This window comes from Haemaphysalis longicornis, unplaced genomic scaffold (genome assembly GCF_048455015.1).
Source record: "Haemaphysalis longicornis isolate Haplotype H1 unplaced genomic scaffold, Haemaphysalis longicornis Haplotype H1 scaffold_1, whole genome shotgun sequence".
Taxonomy (NCBI): domain Eukaryota; kingdom Metazoa; phylum Arthropoda; class Arachnida; order Ixodida; family Ixodidae; genus Haemaphysalis; species Haemaphysalis longicornis.
Genome location: NW_027526203.1, coordinates 17604769 through 17622929, shown reverse-complemented (window position 1 = coordinate 17622929; position 18161 = coordinate 17604769). Strand labels below are relative to the sequence as shown.

The 18161-nt window shown below is 46.9% G+C and overlaps 1 protein-coding gene across 2 annotated transcripts in view; it reads right to left on the bottom strand.

Annotated features, from left to right (window-relative positions):
- The window catches only part of LOC144175323 (E3 ubiquitin-protein ligase parkin-like), a 96338-nt gene that overhangs the window by 58976 nt on the left and 19201 nt on the right, over positions 1–18161 (bottom strand). For both annotated transcript variants that reach the window (XM_077704413.1, XM_077704407.1), the window contains exon 5: positions 5214–5344. In XM_077704413.1, the coding sequence (XP_077560539.1) occupies positions 5214–5344 (131 nt within the window). The remainder of the gene's footprint in view (positions 1–5213; positions 5345–18161) is intronic.

Genomic DNA, 18161 nt, shown 5'->3' with positions numbered 1-18161 from the left:
GACCAGTAAAGCATTGAAGGACTCTGGTCGCGCTGTGCGGCGGTCCATGTAAAAAATACAGGCTTAGGCTCATTTGAAAGGGAGTACAAAGGGGATTTATTTCAGAAAGTTTAATCGGAGTACTTTTTGTTTTAAGCGAGAAAATAATTTTTATATTGAGCACCCACCACAGCCCCAGACGGAGGGCCGTAAGTCCGCTTCACTGCAACGACTCTTCCTGCGCGGCAGCAAAGAGGTGGGGCGTCAGGGCTGGTCCGGCGCATTTTGAGCTTTCATGCGGCTAGCTGCTCTAAATGAGGGCGGCTGGCTGGTACTGGATTTTGGAAGGGCGTCATCGGCAGATGATTAGTTGTTGGTGTCCTTAAATAAATTCCGCAACGCTGCGTTCATGGAAGTCATACAGATGTAGCAGGAGATTACTGGTCCAGTCTTGATGCATTTAAGAGTCTGCACTTTTCCTCGTGGTCGCTGTCATGGGTTCTTTCCTCACTTTAAAAGCCTCAGTGGCGGAGTAAGACATAAGCATAGCATTGACAGTTGTTAGCGGTTATGGTACCAAGTGGTGGAAGGTGTGCGAACCCTTCAAAAATATTGTCGTCAAACGTTCTTGAGGGTTTTTTTTTTTCTCAACCATTTCTTCTGGCACCCAGGGCAGGGATATACCTTTAGCGTTGTTTTCCACCCATGCAAAAAACTGATGGGGTGTAATTATTTGTGCGTGGTAAGGTCTCTGAAGACTGGCCCCCGGCTGCCAGCGGCTTAACGGTGCCACCAAGCCCGTCGAAAGTGCTCTTTTCAAGTGACGGTGCAAAAAAGTTCCACTCAGGCAATAAATTGACTCAATTTCATCGCAGCTCAAATTAGGCAATTTTTCTTGTTCTTGTACTATGATGATGCCCCATCGTAAAAGTAGTGAATTTTTCGAACAGCGGGGAATTCTTGTTTATGAAGTTTTAATGCCTTAGCTTGAAATGTAGCCATGGCCGCTGTCGTGTGGTCAAGACAGTCTTAAATGACGGCAAGCATTTTAGCACAGTGGTCCCGAGAATTCTGAACGATGGTATGCCATCAATGGGTGTATCGTGGCTTGCGTATATAACCAGTGGTACAATTGTGGAGCGTCTTGCTCGAGGAAACTATAATTATCTGTGAGGTCTAAAACAACAATCTTCCCCTCATTTTTCGTCTCGTTTGTTATCTCTCACAGGGACTTTGCCTGCTGTCTGCTTATTAAATGGTGGAGATTTTTTAGTGCCTGAAAACTGTTCCGAAAATTTGGAAGAACTTAAAACTATTTTCTCGAGTATGCAGCAAACACCTGCGATCCAGTTTTCAACATGGAAATCCTTAACTTTGTCCATATCTAGAGCGCTCTCTAAAATGGTAAGCAGGGCATCTTTGCCGGGACATGCCGGATAGCGACTGCGCATGCAGTTTTCGTGAACGAAGTTGCGTACAATTGCTGACAGCAGTTCTGTAGTTTGCCTGAAGCCTGCGGCATAAAGCATAGGTTTGAAGTTTTTGGTGCTCTATGGACACGCAAACTGGGTGTGTGCAACTTCGGCCGGACAAAACGCTGTGTGGCGGGCGCAGAACTGTGAACGAAAAGAGTCTGCACTTTAAAAAGCAAGTTTTTTTCCACTTCTCATACAGTTCTCTGAGATTTAGCAAGAGCAGTCGCTTTTGGTGACCTCGTATTACGTCTTTTCTCCCGGCCAAACAGCAAGAAACGGGATCATCCTCATGAAATCTTCGTATTGAAAATTTTGCTTCTTCGCTGATGAAAGCCTTGCTTTTATGTTAGGTGTGCCAAGAACCCCGTCCTTGCTTCTAATCGGCATAGCTTCGCCCGCCTGTTGCTATGAAGTGTGCAGGAAAGCCATAGATCATTTGCAAAAAAGTATTTCCCAAGCAAGTTATCCTTAAGCTTGTAATTCAAAGAAATATGTGAAAGAACTACAAAATATTAACAACACCCTTCGTTTATGACACCACAGAAGGCATGAGAATGCATGTGGACTCAGATTTACCAACCGGCAGCATCGCAAGAAACCAACGAAACATGCAGTGGATTGACCTGCGCTGACGCCCCACCTCTCCGCTGCCGCACAGGAAGTGTCGTTGCAGTGAAGCAGACTTATGGCCCGCCATCTGGGGCCTTGATTGATTTGATTTTGTAGGGTTTAACGCGCCGACGCAATGCAGGCGATGAGGTGCGTCGTAGTGGAGGGCTCCGGATTAATTTTGACCACCTGGGGATCTTTAATGTGCGCCGAAATCTCGAACACACGGGCGTTTTTTATTGATTGTGGGGTTTAACGCGCTGACGCAACGCAGGCGATGAGGCGCGCCGTAGTGGAGGGCTCCGGATTAATTTTGACCACCTGGGGATCTTTATCGTGCGCCGAAATCTCGTACACACGGGCGTTTTTGCTTTTCGCCTCCATCAGAAAAGCGGCCGCCGCGGCCGGGAATCGAACCCGCGACCTCGTGCTCAACACGGGCGTTTTTGCTTTTCGCCTCCATCAGAAGAGCGGCCGCCGCGGCCAGGAATCGAACCCGCGACCTCGTGCTCAGCAGCGCAACGCCATAGCCACTGAACCACCGCGGCGGGTCGCCATCTCGGGCTGTGGTGGGTGCTCAATATAAAAATTATTTTCTCGCTTAAAACAAAAAGTAGTCTGATTAAACTTTCTGAAATAAATCCCCTTTGTACTCCCTTTCAAATGAGCCTAAGCCTGTATTTTTACATGGACCACCACACAGCGCGGCGAACGACTGAACATGGACAATTTCGCAAATTTTTCAAAGTTTACGTCTTTATTGCGCTGAAACTACCCGCTTCCTGGCTCTCATATTTGTCTTCCGCACTTATCGTCAACAATATAAACAAAGTATGCAGCTGCATTGTCTCTACAATAGTTTCAATAGCTGTAAAAAATGTGTAAAAATTGCTCAGAAACGTCACTTCGCTTCTCCGCAAAGCCCATTTTGAAACACTCTAGAAACTGTAAATCCATTGTAGCAAGGAAGCGCGCTTCTTTTTCTACCACTGAGAATTATTTCACTGCGCTCGGTATATTATTTTATTTTTGGAAATTTTTTTCGGAACGTAGGTTTTCGTCACCGCCGTGGTTTTCAATGGCTGTAAAAAACAAAAAAAATTTTCCCGCCAAAAATCGGCTAGGAGAATTAATAGTGTGAGGAAGTGATCAACCATGAATTTTCATAGTGTAATCGGAGATGGTCGAGCGAACTCTCTGGGACGTTTCCTTAGCTCACGACACTCACACATGACTTTTCGTGCTGTTGTCTAGGAAAACACGAACGATTATCACACTTTGTGAAGATAGCAATAAGAATAACAGAAGCAAGAATAGTAAATTAATGAAATGGTAATTGCAATATACCTTCACTACTTGACTGTACCTAATCTTTAGAAGTCTACTTGTGTCAGTTGTTGAGGCCGTTTTCTGCCATTGAAAGTCTGCACCGAGCTCAGTATAAATTTATTTCTGTACGAGTGACTGAAGCTTGCCTGAGGAGTTGTAAATTTCAGTTCTCATATTCACGATGACAAGGTTTTTGCTTTGAATCGAAAATACTTGCTTTGATTTGAAACTATGAAACCAAATTCTTACTTTCTCGGCATTTGCTTCCAATTTCTTTGTAATTTCTATTCGCACAGGCCTTCACAAAACCATTGTACAAAACCCCAAAACTGTAACTAATTCACACAGAAGTTATGGTTAAGGCATATGGTTGGACAAGTTGGTAGCCTGATACGACACACACGGCTCTATTAAAGAATGGCAGACGCAGACACAACAAGGAGACGAAACCCTTCTTCTGTCCTCTGTCTGCTTTTGGCAGTACAGTCGAATCCCGCTACAACGAAATTGACAGGACGTGCGAAAAATTTCGCTGAAGCGAAAATTCGTTGAGGCGAAATCTGCCCCAAAACACCACGAAAAGGCCATAAAAATAGCCCCGTATGTTTCCGCCTCATTGGCATAATACAATGTTTAGAAAAAGGAGCGGCGCGCAATAACGTCATGTTTATTTGGATAACAAACATACCAATGGTTATTTGTTTTTTCACTGCACGCAAAGAATGCGTTACAGAGGGGGGTGAAGAAATGCAGGCGCAAAATGTATTTCTGTACCCCAAGACGTCTACACCGACCTGATTACTTGCAGATAGCTGCCAGGCCATTGGAAGCCCCCCTCTCGCTAGTGGCAGGAGCAGTGCCGTTATCTTATCCTCTGACAGGGCACGGCAGCTACTGACCTTGGCCGGCAAGAAGACGCGTGCACTTGCATTTAACATGACCGCGAGCTCGCGACTAAGATAGGATGACTTCGCTTCAAGACCAAACACGCAAACATGATTTTTGCTTTTGGCTATGAGGAATGGTAGACAGAAAATGGCAAGGACAGCTGCTCATAACGCATACATGACAGCAGCACGCCAGCAGCACAGCACATTCGTGCGATTTCAACTGGATACGGATTGGCTGTAGCTCCGGCTTGGCGAACCAGGCCTGCGCCTCATGTAAGGACAGCCAGCCACATCGTTATCACCATCAAACAATGGCGTCTGCCAATGAGTTTGTTTTTTGTTGTTTTGGGTGGCGGTGTGGGCGCACCGCGCATGTTTTTGGTGAAACTAGTGTCCTGAATGTATAAAAAATTACAGATAGCTGGCACTATGCTTATTTTATTGTAAAGTAATTGTTCAAACCCAGCCCAAAGCATCGAAAATTTCGTTGAAGTGAAAGCAAGCCTGACAAATGGTCCGTTGTGGCGAGGACTTTGTTGCATTGACTTCTATGGCTAGCTGACGGGGAATTGGGAATATTTCATTGAGGCAAAAATTTCGTTAAAGCGGAATTCGTTGTAGCGGGGTTCGACTGTATTTTTTAATTTGTATCAGAACTTGACTTCACTACCAGTGAAGGAGTTTTTGCTGGACGGTTAAGATACCCGCTTCAGAACTCCTGGGGCCTTGGTTCGATGCACAGCTTCAACACGCTTGTTTTGCAAATCTGTTGTAAGAGTGAAATGGCAGAAGAGGAATGCGTACAGGCTAATCTAATCTGGGCTACAACAGCGGCACAAGTAGAAGCCGGCCACAGGGGAGACTAAAAAAACGTCCACTGTGGCCACTGCACAACCCGAGGCAAGAGCAACAAGGGAGGGCGGACACTCACGGGGGCAGGGCAGCGTGGAGCCCAGCGCCTCGTCGAGCACAAAGCCCCGTTCGTCCAGCCGGCTGCGGCAGTAGGCACGGAAGCAGTCCAGGCAGATGACGTGCGCGCACTTGAACACCAGCACCACGCGGCTGCGCCAGACATTAAGAACACGTCCCACCCTCCATCAAAAGGGAGAAGGGGAAATGCAGGACACGACGACAACAACATGGGTAAGAGAGCTTGTATGGCCACTATACTGCGCAACAACGATCGCTCCACCTCGCTGGGGCCACGCAGAAAACAGTGCGGGGTGGAACCCCAATGATACGTCCCTCGGTCTTACGACAACCCATTTATTACGACGGACTACCGCGGCCCCGGCAATCTCCCCATAGAAACAATGCATTAGAAACCCCAATTACGAACACTCAGGTGCAGGCGGTCCACTTCATACAACGGACCCTGGGAGGAATAAACCAGTGTTTTTCCAATCTTTTACACCGCTTCCCCGCATCTTCCTTTATTTTAGGTGTGGAGTACCTTAGGACCGCGCAATGTCCATCCGCGTCCGTGAGCATAGCATTTACAATCGCAAAAAATCACACAGGCACCGGCGGGATTGGAGCCTGTGTCTGGCAGACCAGACAGATTTAGCGTCAGTCGTCTTACCAATTGGGCTACGACCGTGAGTTAGTACCCGAGAGCCAAACGGCTTACTCCCTCGCCTGTAACGGTGCGGAGTATCTTAGGACCTCCCAATGTCCGTCCGCGTCCATCCGTGCGCACACCACTATCATGCGATAATCAAGCAAAATTCGATTTGAGCCGTGAGTTGCCGTTTCATTTAGGGAAAAATCAAGGTGTAACTCACGGCTCAAACCGAATGACGGTCGAGGCGCAAATGGGATGTCGCTTGGGGCGCAACTTGGATGTCATTTCGAGTCCCCATACTCTGCACCCTCGCCATCATCCGTGGAGTGGAGATGCTGCTATTTTTTAACCCCCATTTGACGCTGCTCGACATGCCAAGGTTTGGAGGCGGGCCACAACACTTGCTAACAGACGCATGCACGCAGGCAGGTACTGGTGAGCGGGAGTTAACCTTCAACGGCCCCAAGCGCCAGCAGAACACCATTGCACCAACCGCGAGAAGCCAAACTCCGAAGTTGCTGGCAGACCGCGATCGAGGCGACGAGCGTGAACCCCACGGCGATGACCAAACACCCGCTTTCCTTGCCTGCTCGATCCAAGTTTCTTCCTTTCACAATGCCCCCTCTCTGCTCTCTGCCTATCAGTGTCTTTCAAAGCCGTGTTCTCGCTCGGTTCCTTACTTTCTCGCCTTTTTTCCACGGCCGCCTCATACTATCGTTCGTTTCGCTTGGCCTTGGCAGTTTCACACTCTCACCTTATCCCCTCTCAATTTGCTCAGCCGCGTCGGCTTTTCCAGCTCATCTCACGTGCATGAGGCACAGGGCTGGCAGCGCAGACGGCGTGGAGTGAAGGGGAGGGGAGGGGGCACAAAATAAGCGCTTCTTTCTTCTTTTTTTTTTAGAAACTTGGGATTTTAGCCAAAGGTTCGCAAATTACGTGACAACATGCTAAATATAGTAGTTTAGTAAGTTATTAGCCCACCTGTCACGTGAGACCGTCTGCTAAGCTGGCATTTACTCATACCCCGATCATACGGTGCTTTCACACGGTCCCTTGGAAGTTTTATTATCGGGGTTCCGAAAACACAAGCTGCACCTGCAAATGCAATCTCGCACAACAGGGTAGCGAGGATGTTCAATTAAGGGGGGACACTGGTCTTAAAACAACTTCTTTTATTTTCAAGTAAACTCTGTGAAACTTGTCAGTCTTGCTGCTTTTTTCCCACTGATTTCAAATATGCCAGTATTTTTTCAGTTGGTCAATTAGTTACCAAGATAATTAGAGATAATTAGCCATTTTGCCCCAACAATTAACAAAACAGTGTTGCTCACAAAACTGTAATCTTTATATTTTCCATTACTATGAACCCTGCTGAATGCAATCTTGGAAACAGTTTTTTGATGCACCGCTTGGAACTAATTTTACGGCTCATTAAACTTCGGTAGCACCAGTGGCAAGGAACCATTTTCAGTGCCCATTTCAAACACCGAAGTTTAATGAGCTGTAATATTAGTTCCAAGCGATGCATCAAAAAACTGTTTCCAAGATTGCATTCAGCAGGGTTCATAGTAATGGAAAATATAAAGATTACAGTTTTGTGAGCAACACTGTTTTGTTAATTGTGGGGGCAAAAATGGCTAATTATCTCTAATTATCTTGGGAACTAATTGACCAACTGAAAAAATACTGGCATATTTGAAATCAGTGGGAAAAAAGCAGCAAGACTGACAAGTTTCACAGAGTTCACTTGAAAATTAAAAGAAATTGTTTTAAGACCAGTGTCCCCCCTTAAACAATAAGGTACTAATACTTCTGCGAGGCCTGCAGACTGAACCCATAAAACCAGAGAAGCGAAACTCAGAGCAGGTGTCGATAAGACTTTGTTCTCGTGTTCACAGCCCAATTTAACACTGCCAAAGAAACCACTAAGGCATGTGTTAGCCCCAAAATGCATGAGCAAATAGCATACGGCTTACTACGTCCAATATCTGCGTGAATGAAGTGCAAAAGATGCAGCGAGCGTAGGAGCAACGACACAACCATGCATGAAGGGAACACAGACGAACACGTCGCATTAAGGGGGTCGTGAAGAGAAAATGCATTTGTCTTTGCTTAATTTTGTCTGCTTGAACGACCTTTTAAGAACACAAATCCCAAATATTTTCACAATTCATTGCTTCTGGAATTTAAGAGGCAGCTTTGAAATTCTTGTTTTGAGGCGCACCGCAAGCGACCATGCGCGTGTCGTCGGTCGGCAGCGAAACTAGAGTGACGTCACGTCAAGTACATTCGAGAGTTCGACGCGTTCAACGTTCTTTGTGTATATTGTTCTGCAAAGCTGCAAACCCGATATTTTAAAAATAATTCATCCCTTATTCGTTGCCAAAAAACAGCTTTCTATCCACGTGAGCGGTGTCGTGACCGCGTCAGTTGTCTGGCAACCATTGCAGCAGAACTCAGACCTACTGGCTGTTTGTACAGTTTGTAGCCAGTTGCCCTGCTGAATTTCACGTTCTTTTGCCGAATTCTTTTCGAAATCTTACCTTTTTTGGATGAAATGGCACAAAACCGCTCAATCAAAAAAAAAAAAAAAAAAATGCCCCGTGTGCGATTTGAACTTGCTGCCTCCGGGCCAGCCCAACGCTACGGCCAGCCTTGTCGGACACTCTATCCACTACACTATCAAGGTGAGAAGCGCGCGCAGCGAAAAACTGCTGCATAAAAGCCTCTTCGCATTTGTAACCCAGAAGACTGTCGTGTTTTCATAATTCTAATCAACCCAGAGCTCTAACTGCCGACTTACTGTTGAACGCTTCTGCAGTAAGCCAAAGGGGAGCGTATACAACCAACGAAACAGTGTTAACAGCATTGTTTATTGCAGGAAACAGGAAAGCAATCGTCGAACTGTGTGATGGTGGGACTCGGCGACTCGGTGCTGTATTGCTGCTTCTCGCTAGTTATTTTTGCGCATGAAGGGTAAATGATGGATGGGTTTTAAGTTCCGACTACTCGAAGTTCCTTCGATAATGTGTTTATGTAATAAATTCTCATTTTAAGCGTTCAGTCGTTTATCACGTCAGGTCAGAAGCTTCACGTTCACGCAACTGACATTACAGGCTACGTGAGACAGACGTCAGCAAACTTGTGCAAGAATATCGGCTAGCAAAACGACAGTTTAGACTCGTGTGAAACAGCGTTAACAGCATTGTTTATTGCAGGAAACAGGAAAGCAATCGTCGAACTGTGTGATGGTGGGACTCGGTGACTCGGCGCTGTATCGCTGCTTCTCGCTAGTTATTTTTGCGCATGAAGGATAAATGATGGATGGGTTTTAAGTTCCGACTACTCGAAGTTCCTTCGATAAACGTGTTTATGTAATAAATTCTCATTTTAAGCGTTCGGTCGTTTATCACGTCAGGTCAGAAGTTTCACGTTCGCGCAACTGACATTACAAGCTACGTGAGACAGACGTCAGCAAACTTGTGCAAGAATATCGGCTAGCAAAACGACAGTTTAGACTCGTGTGAAACAGCGTAAACAGTTTACGAATGCCCACTTGAGATTAAACGCGGTTACTTCTGCCTGCGCCACCCGCCCATGTTGTTGACTGAAAGTTAGACCATGTTGATCAGTCGTATCAGAGATCAGACGTCTCCCGTTCAGTTGGAGGGCGAGTTTCATCATTGCACCGATGTTACAGCTTTATCTGACCCTTTGCAAGCCCACTCTATGCCGACATATTGTGCAGACGAGAGAGAACTATGACTGACTTCTTACTGACTTACTGAAACGTTACTTCACGAGATGAGGAGTAAAGCCTCTGTGAAACCGTAACCGCATTTGTTTTCCTATTTGCTGACATCGGGCAACGAAATGGGTATGCATTATTTGTTTATTAAGGTTCCATGGTTATAAGCGCACACACAACACAATTTTCTTGAAAATCTCTTCACGACCCCTTTAAACTACGAAGCGAGAGAAAACATTTCACAGCAATAACGCCATTTCAAAGTGCCGTTTTACGAGGCCCATCTCAGCTCACTCACTACTCAATATGAAGTGTCCGACCTTTCACATCACAGGTGTGACCCGCCTTTCCTATCACATCCCTTGAGCAGCTTGAGTTCCTACTTGTCCTTGCCTCCTCTCTCCTTCTGATTTTCGCCTTTAGTCGGTGTTGCATTCTCGAATCAGTGCATGCTGATGGCCCTGAGCTAGCTCTGTAGAGGGCTGGCTTCCGTTCATGCATCACTGATACCGCATTTATTCGAATCTAAGCCGATAGTTTTTTTGAAATACTGATATATCAAACTCCAGGGTCGGCTTGGATTCGAGGATTTTGAAACACGCGCCAATTTCCAAGTGAAATTGAGGGAAGTGGCGCGCAGCTAGCGCCACCCCGAAAAGAAAGTATTGTAGCCATTACTAGACAAGCCAGTAGCCACTTAACTCTTTCGCTACCGCGCCTATCAAAATTGATCAATTTGATCGATACTTTTGGGAGCACCTTTTCATAGCGTTCCACGCGTTTCTCGAACAAATAAAGCTGTTCGGAGTTAGATCAGAAAATGGCCTTTCAAAATCAGTTTTGTTTTCATTTTTGCTACGGAAACAGGATTTTTGACACGCTTTTGAATCACCTGGGTGTTGAAAAGGGGCGTGGTCATCGCGCGTCACTGCTACCAACGAAGATTGCGTGCAACTCGTAATTACTCTGCACCAGCGCTTGTTTTTTGCTATCAGGGCGTGAATGGGGAACTAGCAAACGATTTTCAATCGTCCGGTTCGCGCTCCGACAGTAATAATCCCAGAAGTCGTCTGAAGATGTCAAGCAGTGCCTTGTTGCAAAGCTACTTTATGATTTTAGGCAGTTTTATTGCCTTTGCGCACGTTGTTCTAAGTACTGTGGTAGTTCTACTTACCCCAGGACCATTCGCAAACAGTTTACAATAGTTTCAGTTTCGTTTCTGCATCGTGAAATTCATATTTAGCGCTACTACGCAGTTACCCAACTTCAAGGCTACCTGCCATGGCGCCTGGAGCGTCCGCGACTGATCCTCGAACAAAGAACGGCACTCCTGATTTCCCCCACCCTAACCCGATTTCTGTGATGAGAACATCAGATGCAAGTCAAAAGATCACACCGTGTCGCCAGATATCTATTCCGCCGAGGACAGCGCTTCAAACCGGCCTTACACTGCCAGCTGTTCGACTTCCAGTTTCGTTTCCATGCGAGGGTATATCCGGGTGTCTAATGTTGCTGCTTAGTTGAACTGTCTATTCGGATGGAGTCTCTGATAAGTTTTTGTACGGTTTCATTTGAAAAATGTTAGGTGGCGCTGCAATAGAAGAGGCTCGTTGTGCTGATCTTTTTCAGCGCGCAACTGCTACTCGGCCAAAGATCGCAGGGCACGATTCTAGCTCATCGTACCTCATTTTTGCGAGCAAGGCTACAATGGCGAGTAAGAAGATGATAATAAAGCTCAGCTTTATGTTTTGAGAGATAACTGACCGTCAACGACAACAAGCATCAGCCACGGCGTTCTGTTTTCAACTTCATGCATGTTTTTTTCCGCATCGCGTGCCAGTCCCAAATATTGTGCTCGCTGTAAATGAAAAGTCAGCCATTGACATGATGTTTTTACGTTATGTGGGGGCAAATTGGTGCCTCTGATAATGACAAACCGCCAGGTTTATTCCAGGAAACCACCCGAAATTGCACATTTTGAATTAGAGGTTGGGCTTCACCGCATGACACGAGCACCGTGCATGCTAACATTTTTTTTTTATATCTGACAAACTCTTCCGCGCAAATCGACATTTTTTCTAGGGCGTGTTTTTGAAATGTTTCCCAACAAAATGTATATTCTAATTTTTTTCTACTACCGGTGGTTTGATAAACACAACTCCTTTTTTATCATTTGTTTCGACAACTTGACCAAAATTTTGATTTTGATATTTTTTTTTACAACTATTATATATAAAAACCTTTAAAAAACTGGTGTTATTGGAAAGGCTGTTAAATAATCTGCATTTTATGTTCCTGCAATTAGTGCCTAACCAATTTTTTAGCAGGAAAAAAAATGTTTTCTTGGACCCCTAAAATTAGTCAATTTTCTGGCGGTAGCGAAAGAGTTAAGGGGCCATAGCTGGGGGCGATGCTGCCATTTTGAACTGTGCGGATAGTGGCCTGCGTGCGGTATGGCATTTGTTTTTGGCAGGCCAATGGCACCAAACAAGCGCTGCCATTATAGTGACGCTTTTAAAAGAAAAGTTGTTTTAGCCGTGGAGTTGTCGTGGAACGTTCAAGCCGGGCGGGACTTCGGCGTGGATGAAAAAATTGTCCGTCATTGGACGACGCAACGGGAGAGGATATTTGCGTGCGCCGCAACGAGGATGGCATTCACCGGACCAGGAGAAGGCCGTCACCACGAAATGGAGATGGCATTGGCTGACTTCGTTCGGACACAGCGAGCAGCTGTCCTTCCAGTAACGACAAAAGTGCTCCAGGCAAAAGCAAGGGAGCTTTCAAGGGAACGAGGCTTATCGCGGGCACACTTCAAAGCCAGTCGGGGCTGGCTACAGAAATTCATGAAGCGCTTCGGCTTTAGCCTCCGTCGTCGAACCTCAATCGCCCAGAAGTTGCCCGATGATTTTCAAAAGAAACTGATTGAGTTCGAGCCCCGCATCTTCATGGACTTCGGACTTTCGGGGGTCGGCTTAGAATCGGGGCCGGCCTAGATTCGAATAAATACGGTATTGCGAGGCTGTTATAGTATGTGTGCGGTAACGTGTAGTTTATGCTGTTACCGTTGGTTTGTTTTTCAATGCTGCTGTTTTACAATTTTGTATGATCACTGTAACATGTCAGCCGTGTTTTTTGCATACGTTTTTTGTGCTGCAGTTATGTCACCTTTTTTTTTTTCTCTCTATTTTTCTGTGTCCCACTCCCCTCTACAATGCACAAGCACTCGATGGTATGTGAGAGAGAGAGAGAGAGAGAGAGAGAGAGAGAGAGAGAGAGAGAGAGAGAGAGAGAGAGAGAGAGAGAGAGAGAGAGAAATAAATAAATAAATAAATAGGCAACGCAGAAAAGACTTTTCTCCGAGGCCCCCCCCCTTGTGTCCACAAAATGGCAAGCACAAGGCGAGAGTGAAGTTGGCGCTGAAAGAGGGAGACCCAAAAGCAGTGAGGGGCTGGGTGGGGCAGAGAGGAAGCAGGCAACACGATGCTGCCAAGCCGCTCGGTACCATTTGGCTGCCTGTGTTACACGCAAGGTGGGATGCATATAGTTGCACGTCCTATATTTCACACCCCATCAGTTCTACGGAAAGCGGGATACAGGCGCACATCACTTCTACCCAGGGTGCAGTGCTTTGCATAACCAGGGTACCCCAGCGGTACAGTCAAATACATTCACAGTGCGTTACAGAATGTGTGAGGAGTGTGATACACCTTGTAGTAGCTCAATAAAACGAAGCTGCCCGTATACAGCAAATTTCTGCTCCGAACATAGTACAGTCGAACCCTGCAATAACAAAACCACAGGGGAAAGCCAAAAAATTCCCTTCTGCGGGAATTTCGTTGCCACGAGAATGAAACGTAACAGAAAAATTGGCCACAAACCGAGAATTTATTTCCGAAAGTCTGTACCTGTACTACTTTGCGAGCCTTACCTTGGAGCAACTTTACAACTCAGCTCTCACAATACAAGAAGTTATCTGTTGCTAGTCGTGATGCTGGTCGTCATGCTAGTCGTGACGGTGTCATGTCACACTCCAAAGCATCTCGCGGGTTCACCTTCGCACGTTTTTCTCCTTGGCCCTCGTCACTGGGTATATCCGAGCATGCAAGCAAAGTTGGCTGCCACAGAACTAGACAGGTGTCAGAGCACTGGTGATGTCTAAAAGTGCTTCCCTCCAATGCGACTATAGACACCACTGCACAAGCGGACTAAAGAAAACCAGGGCCCCAGAAGGGAGCCACGGGCTTGCAGCCAAGCAGCAGGAGAAACTCCCGTTTCAAAAACAGCCAAGCGTCAGCAGCCAGTTGCACCCTGGAGCAGGCAACATGTGAACACCAAGAAACTGGCCGGGTTCACACTTAGAGCACTGCACGGGCCCGGGCTGGCCCGAAAGCTCGGGCCCGACCCGGCTCGTGGAGACCCGGCCCGCGGAGACCCGGCCCGCAGGCCGGGCCGGGCCGCAGGCCGGGCCGGGCCGCCCGAAGTCGATTGGCGGCGGGCCCGGGCCGGGCCCGGGCTCAGTGCTGCGCTCGACACCATGGGCCCGGGCCAGGCTCTGGCTTGAATTCATAGGCCCGGCCGTTAATACAGGGGTGAGACAGCTGAATCAGATTTGGGAGCAGTTTTTGGAGCAGCAAAATTTCGATTTTGGAGCAAAAGAACCTTGTTTTGGAGCAGAAGGACGACATTTGATATGTCACCTTAGGAGCCTCAAAAATAAGTTTTGGCAACCGGGCGGGAGAGTGCACTTTTTAATCGATTTTTGAACGTACATAACACTGAAACTACCTTTCAATGAAGTGTTTACTACATGAGTATCACAAAGTACGAACTGCACGACCTTTTTACAAGCCATTTTTAAATTATTAGGCTCTATGCATAAATAGCCTGGAGCTCCGTTGAAAATATCGAATTGAAAAACTAAGCAATCGTAAGGCATTTTTATGATCATGTAAATGCCGAAATTGTTATTTCTGTAATCCCAGACTCGGCTTTACGCACAAGTGCGCCAAAAGGTGCGCAATGCGAGGTGACAGGATTGTTGCACGCCACCAGCCCTCCCATTTCAATCCCCAAGGTGCACGTTCACTGCGAACGTAATTTGAGTAACGTTGGTATGTTTAGCCGCCTCCCTCTTGGCATAACATTTCACGTCAGATAAATGAACTATTACTATTAGCGTGAAATAATAGCCCGTCCCGCTACCAGACAATGCTTGAACATATTGCGACGATGTAGCCTGCCCCGCTACTTCTGCAGCGTCGATCGTCCCATTCCTGCCGCTCGCAAGCTCTTTGTCAAAGGTAGCAATAACTCAGCGTTTTATAACACCGCAATGAGTCCGAAATTTCACTTCAAGCACGCACCGGCCTCACACTCAAGGCCGAAACACGGCGAGTTCGCGGGCGCCTTGTTGTTTTTGATGAACTCCCGTCTTTCGAGTCCCATAACTTCCCGCAACAGATCAAGCGACTAAATGTAAACCCAGCCACCCCGATTACTAAAACCAAGGTAGAAATCGGCGAAGAGCACTCTGCCTGAACCACGAACAACTGCTTCGCCCGGCAGCCATGTTTTTCAATCTTCCCCACACCAAGATGGCGGCGCCCAGTTCCGGAGCGCTCAGGGAGCCATCTCAATGGCAACGGATACCCCGCTACCCCAACCATCCGGTGCAACGCAACGACAGAATGTGCGGTAGGGAAAGGGCATTTAAGAAACTATAGGGACCAATAGATATAGTGAGAGGACACTATTGTAGTTCATGAACTGAAAACCCGCCGCGGTGGCTCAGTGGCTAAGGCGTTGCGCTGCTGAGCACGAGGTCGCGGGTTCGATTCCCGGCCGCGGCGGCCGCTTTTCTGATGGAGGCGAAAAGCAAAAACGCCCGTGTGTACGAGATTTCGGCGCACGTTAAAGATCCAAAGGTGTTCAAAATTAATCCGGAGCCCTCCACTACGGCGCGCCTCATCGCCTGCGTTGCGTCGGCGCGTTAAACCCTACAATCAATCAATCAATTCATGAACTGAAAGCCATTTGGGGTCTTTTTTGCATGTAATGTATTTCTAGCCCTTTTATTGTATATTTCTCTTACATTCTTCTTCCTTAAAGTCTCATCTTAATTTGATCCGTTTGTGTCCGGTCTCCATTCTTTTACCGAGGTGACGCGTGACAAAAACATTGGCGAGCCTGCCAGGATCCCTTTTCCCATTGTCACCTGTTTACCGCGGTAGAAGAGATGGATCTCGAAAAGTTAATGACATTGGCGAGTAGCTTGGGGTCGACTAAGGAGGAGATGTTGGACCTGTATGAGAGGGAAAATCAGAGACAGAGAGAGGAAAGAGCAGCAGTGTGGGACGCAAATCGAGAAGAGGAAGAGAGAGCGAAGCGCATGGCGGATGTAGGAAAAGAAAATATAGCCCAAGAGAAAGAGTTGGTCGAGTTAAAGCTACATTTAGCAAATGCCAGTGCATCAAACCAAAGTGGTGAACAATCCCCTGTATCTCCAGTACCACAGACGTCCAAGAGTCCGGAAATTTGCCCAGAAAAATGACAAAAGAGGTGACCTAGATGCTTATCTCCATCGCTTCGAACGAGTAGCACTAGGACAAGGTTGGGAGAAGAGTCAGTGGGCGACAGCATTGAGTCTCTGTCTGGTTGGCGAAGCACTTAGTGTCTTCGGAAGAATGCCAACATCAGAGTCTATGGACTACGACACTGTAAAGACAGCACTGCTGCAAAGATTTAGACTTACAGCCGACGGCTTAAGCGAGAAATTTCGCAGCGCAAAGCCAGAGGATGCGGAGACAGGAAGACAGTTTGCTTCACGTCTCATGAGCTACTTTGACCGGTGGTTGGAGATGTCCAACACAGAAAAGACGTATGGAAAACTTCGAGAGCGAATGGTGGCGGAACAGTTTCTTGCGTGTTGCAACTCCAAGTTGGCAGTATTTCTGAAGGAGCGCAGCCTAAAGACCCTTGAAGAGATGACTACTGCCGCGGATCAGTACTGTGAAGCTCAGAGGCTTGAGAACTTGGGAAAAGTGAAGGAAGAGGGCATGGCGATGAGCATAGAAGCACAGAAAAGTATGACACAAAGGTTCGCTCCGAGGGCTCCATCGCGTTGTTTTCTTTGCAATCGCATAGGGCATCGTGCCGTTGATTGCCGAGCTGTTTCTAACTCGAGGCAAGCACCTTCAACTTGCCAGGTGTGTAAGAGAAGAGGGCATGCAACAGAAGAATGCCGTTTTCAAAACCAGGAGACGTCAGCTTGTGCAATAAAAGCGAACGAGTTCGGCCCAGCCCCGCCAAAGACAATAACAAGCACCAAAGAAAAAGAGACAACACTGAGAGAAAGAGGGTATCGGGCGACACAAGAATGTCAAATGCCTGTTGTAGATGGCGAGCTGCGGGGAGAGCGAATCTCAGTTCTACGGGATACTGGAACGAACACGGTATTGGTGAGGAGGAGCCTTGTCACGGAAAACGAGTTTACTGGGAAGGAGGCACAAGTGGTTCTTGTAGATGGAACGGTAAGGTGCTGGCCGGAAGCTATCATTCAGGTTTCGACCCCTTACTACATGGGAGAGTTAATAGCCAAATGTGTAGATGAACCACCTATTGACTTGATTCTGGGTAATGTGACAGGCATCGGAGAAGTGAATGACCCTGACACGAAATGGACGAGCAAGTTAGCGGATATGAATGGAGAACGAAGACACCCAGATGAAGAACGGGAAAGGATAAAGAAACAACAAAAGCAATCATTTCAACCCCAATAATGTCTATGACAGCGCATGCAATGGCCGCAATTGAGAAAACAGAACCGCTACATGAACTCGCCGATTCAAGGGCTCCAGCTTTAGGCAGGTCACCCGAGAGAATCACCCGACAACGAAAGAAGGATCCATCCTGGAGAGATTGGTGTCGACAAGCTTATGGCGAAGATCGCCGGCGACATTTCCGAAGTACAAGAAGACGAGGTTTGAGCGCAGATAACAGCAAAAGCCGTGCATATGGCAACCAGTCTCAACGAGGCAGAGAATTTTGTCAAGATGAAGTCGCACAAGGAGGTCATCGTTACCGGAGCGAGGATGAAACCTACAGTGAACTACGAAAATCTTATAACCAAGTAGAACAACGAAGGGGATCGCGAGTAATGGTTCTACAGAGCGCAGCAAACGGTCGGCTCAAAGTTCGTGGCGCAACTCAAGGACGTTACCAAGCTTGCTGGGGGAAGCGGAGATGCAGGTCAACGGACTGAAGAACTGCGAGGACAGAAAGAGGTTCGAGGAGCACAGTGGTACCACCCGAAACATTACATTGGCAAAAGAGAATAGGAGAAGGAATCGTTAGGTGAATAGAGCAGGGTGAATTGTTAGATTAGTGAAGTAGTAGCCTATTTTGTGGAATAGTTAGTGGAATATTTTGTGGAAAAATCATTAAATTAGCCGGTTAGCAGTGCACTAGGTAAACAACAATTTAACATTCCAGGAGATTTTGAGTATGGTGTCATAATTTACCAATGAGTAGTGAATGTGTTAAGAAATGTCAGCATAATATGTTACAGA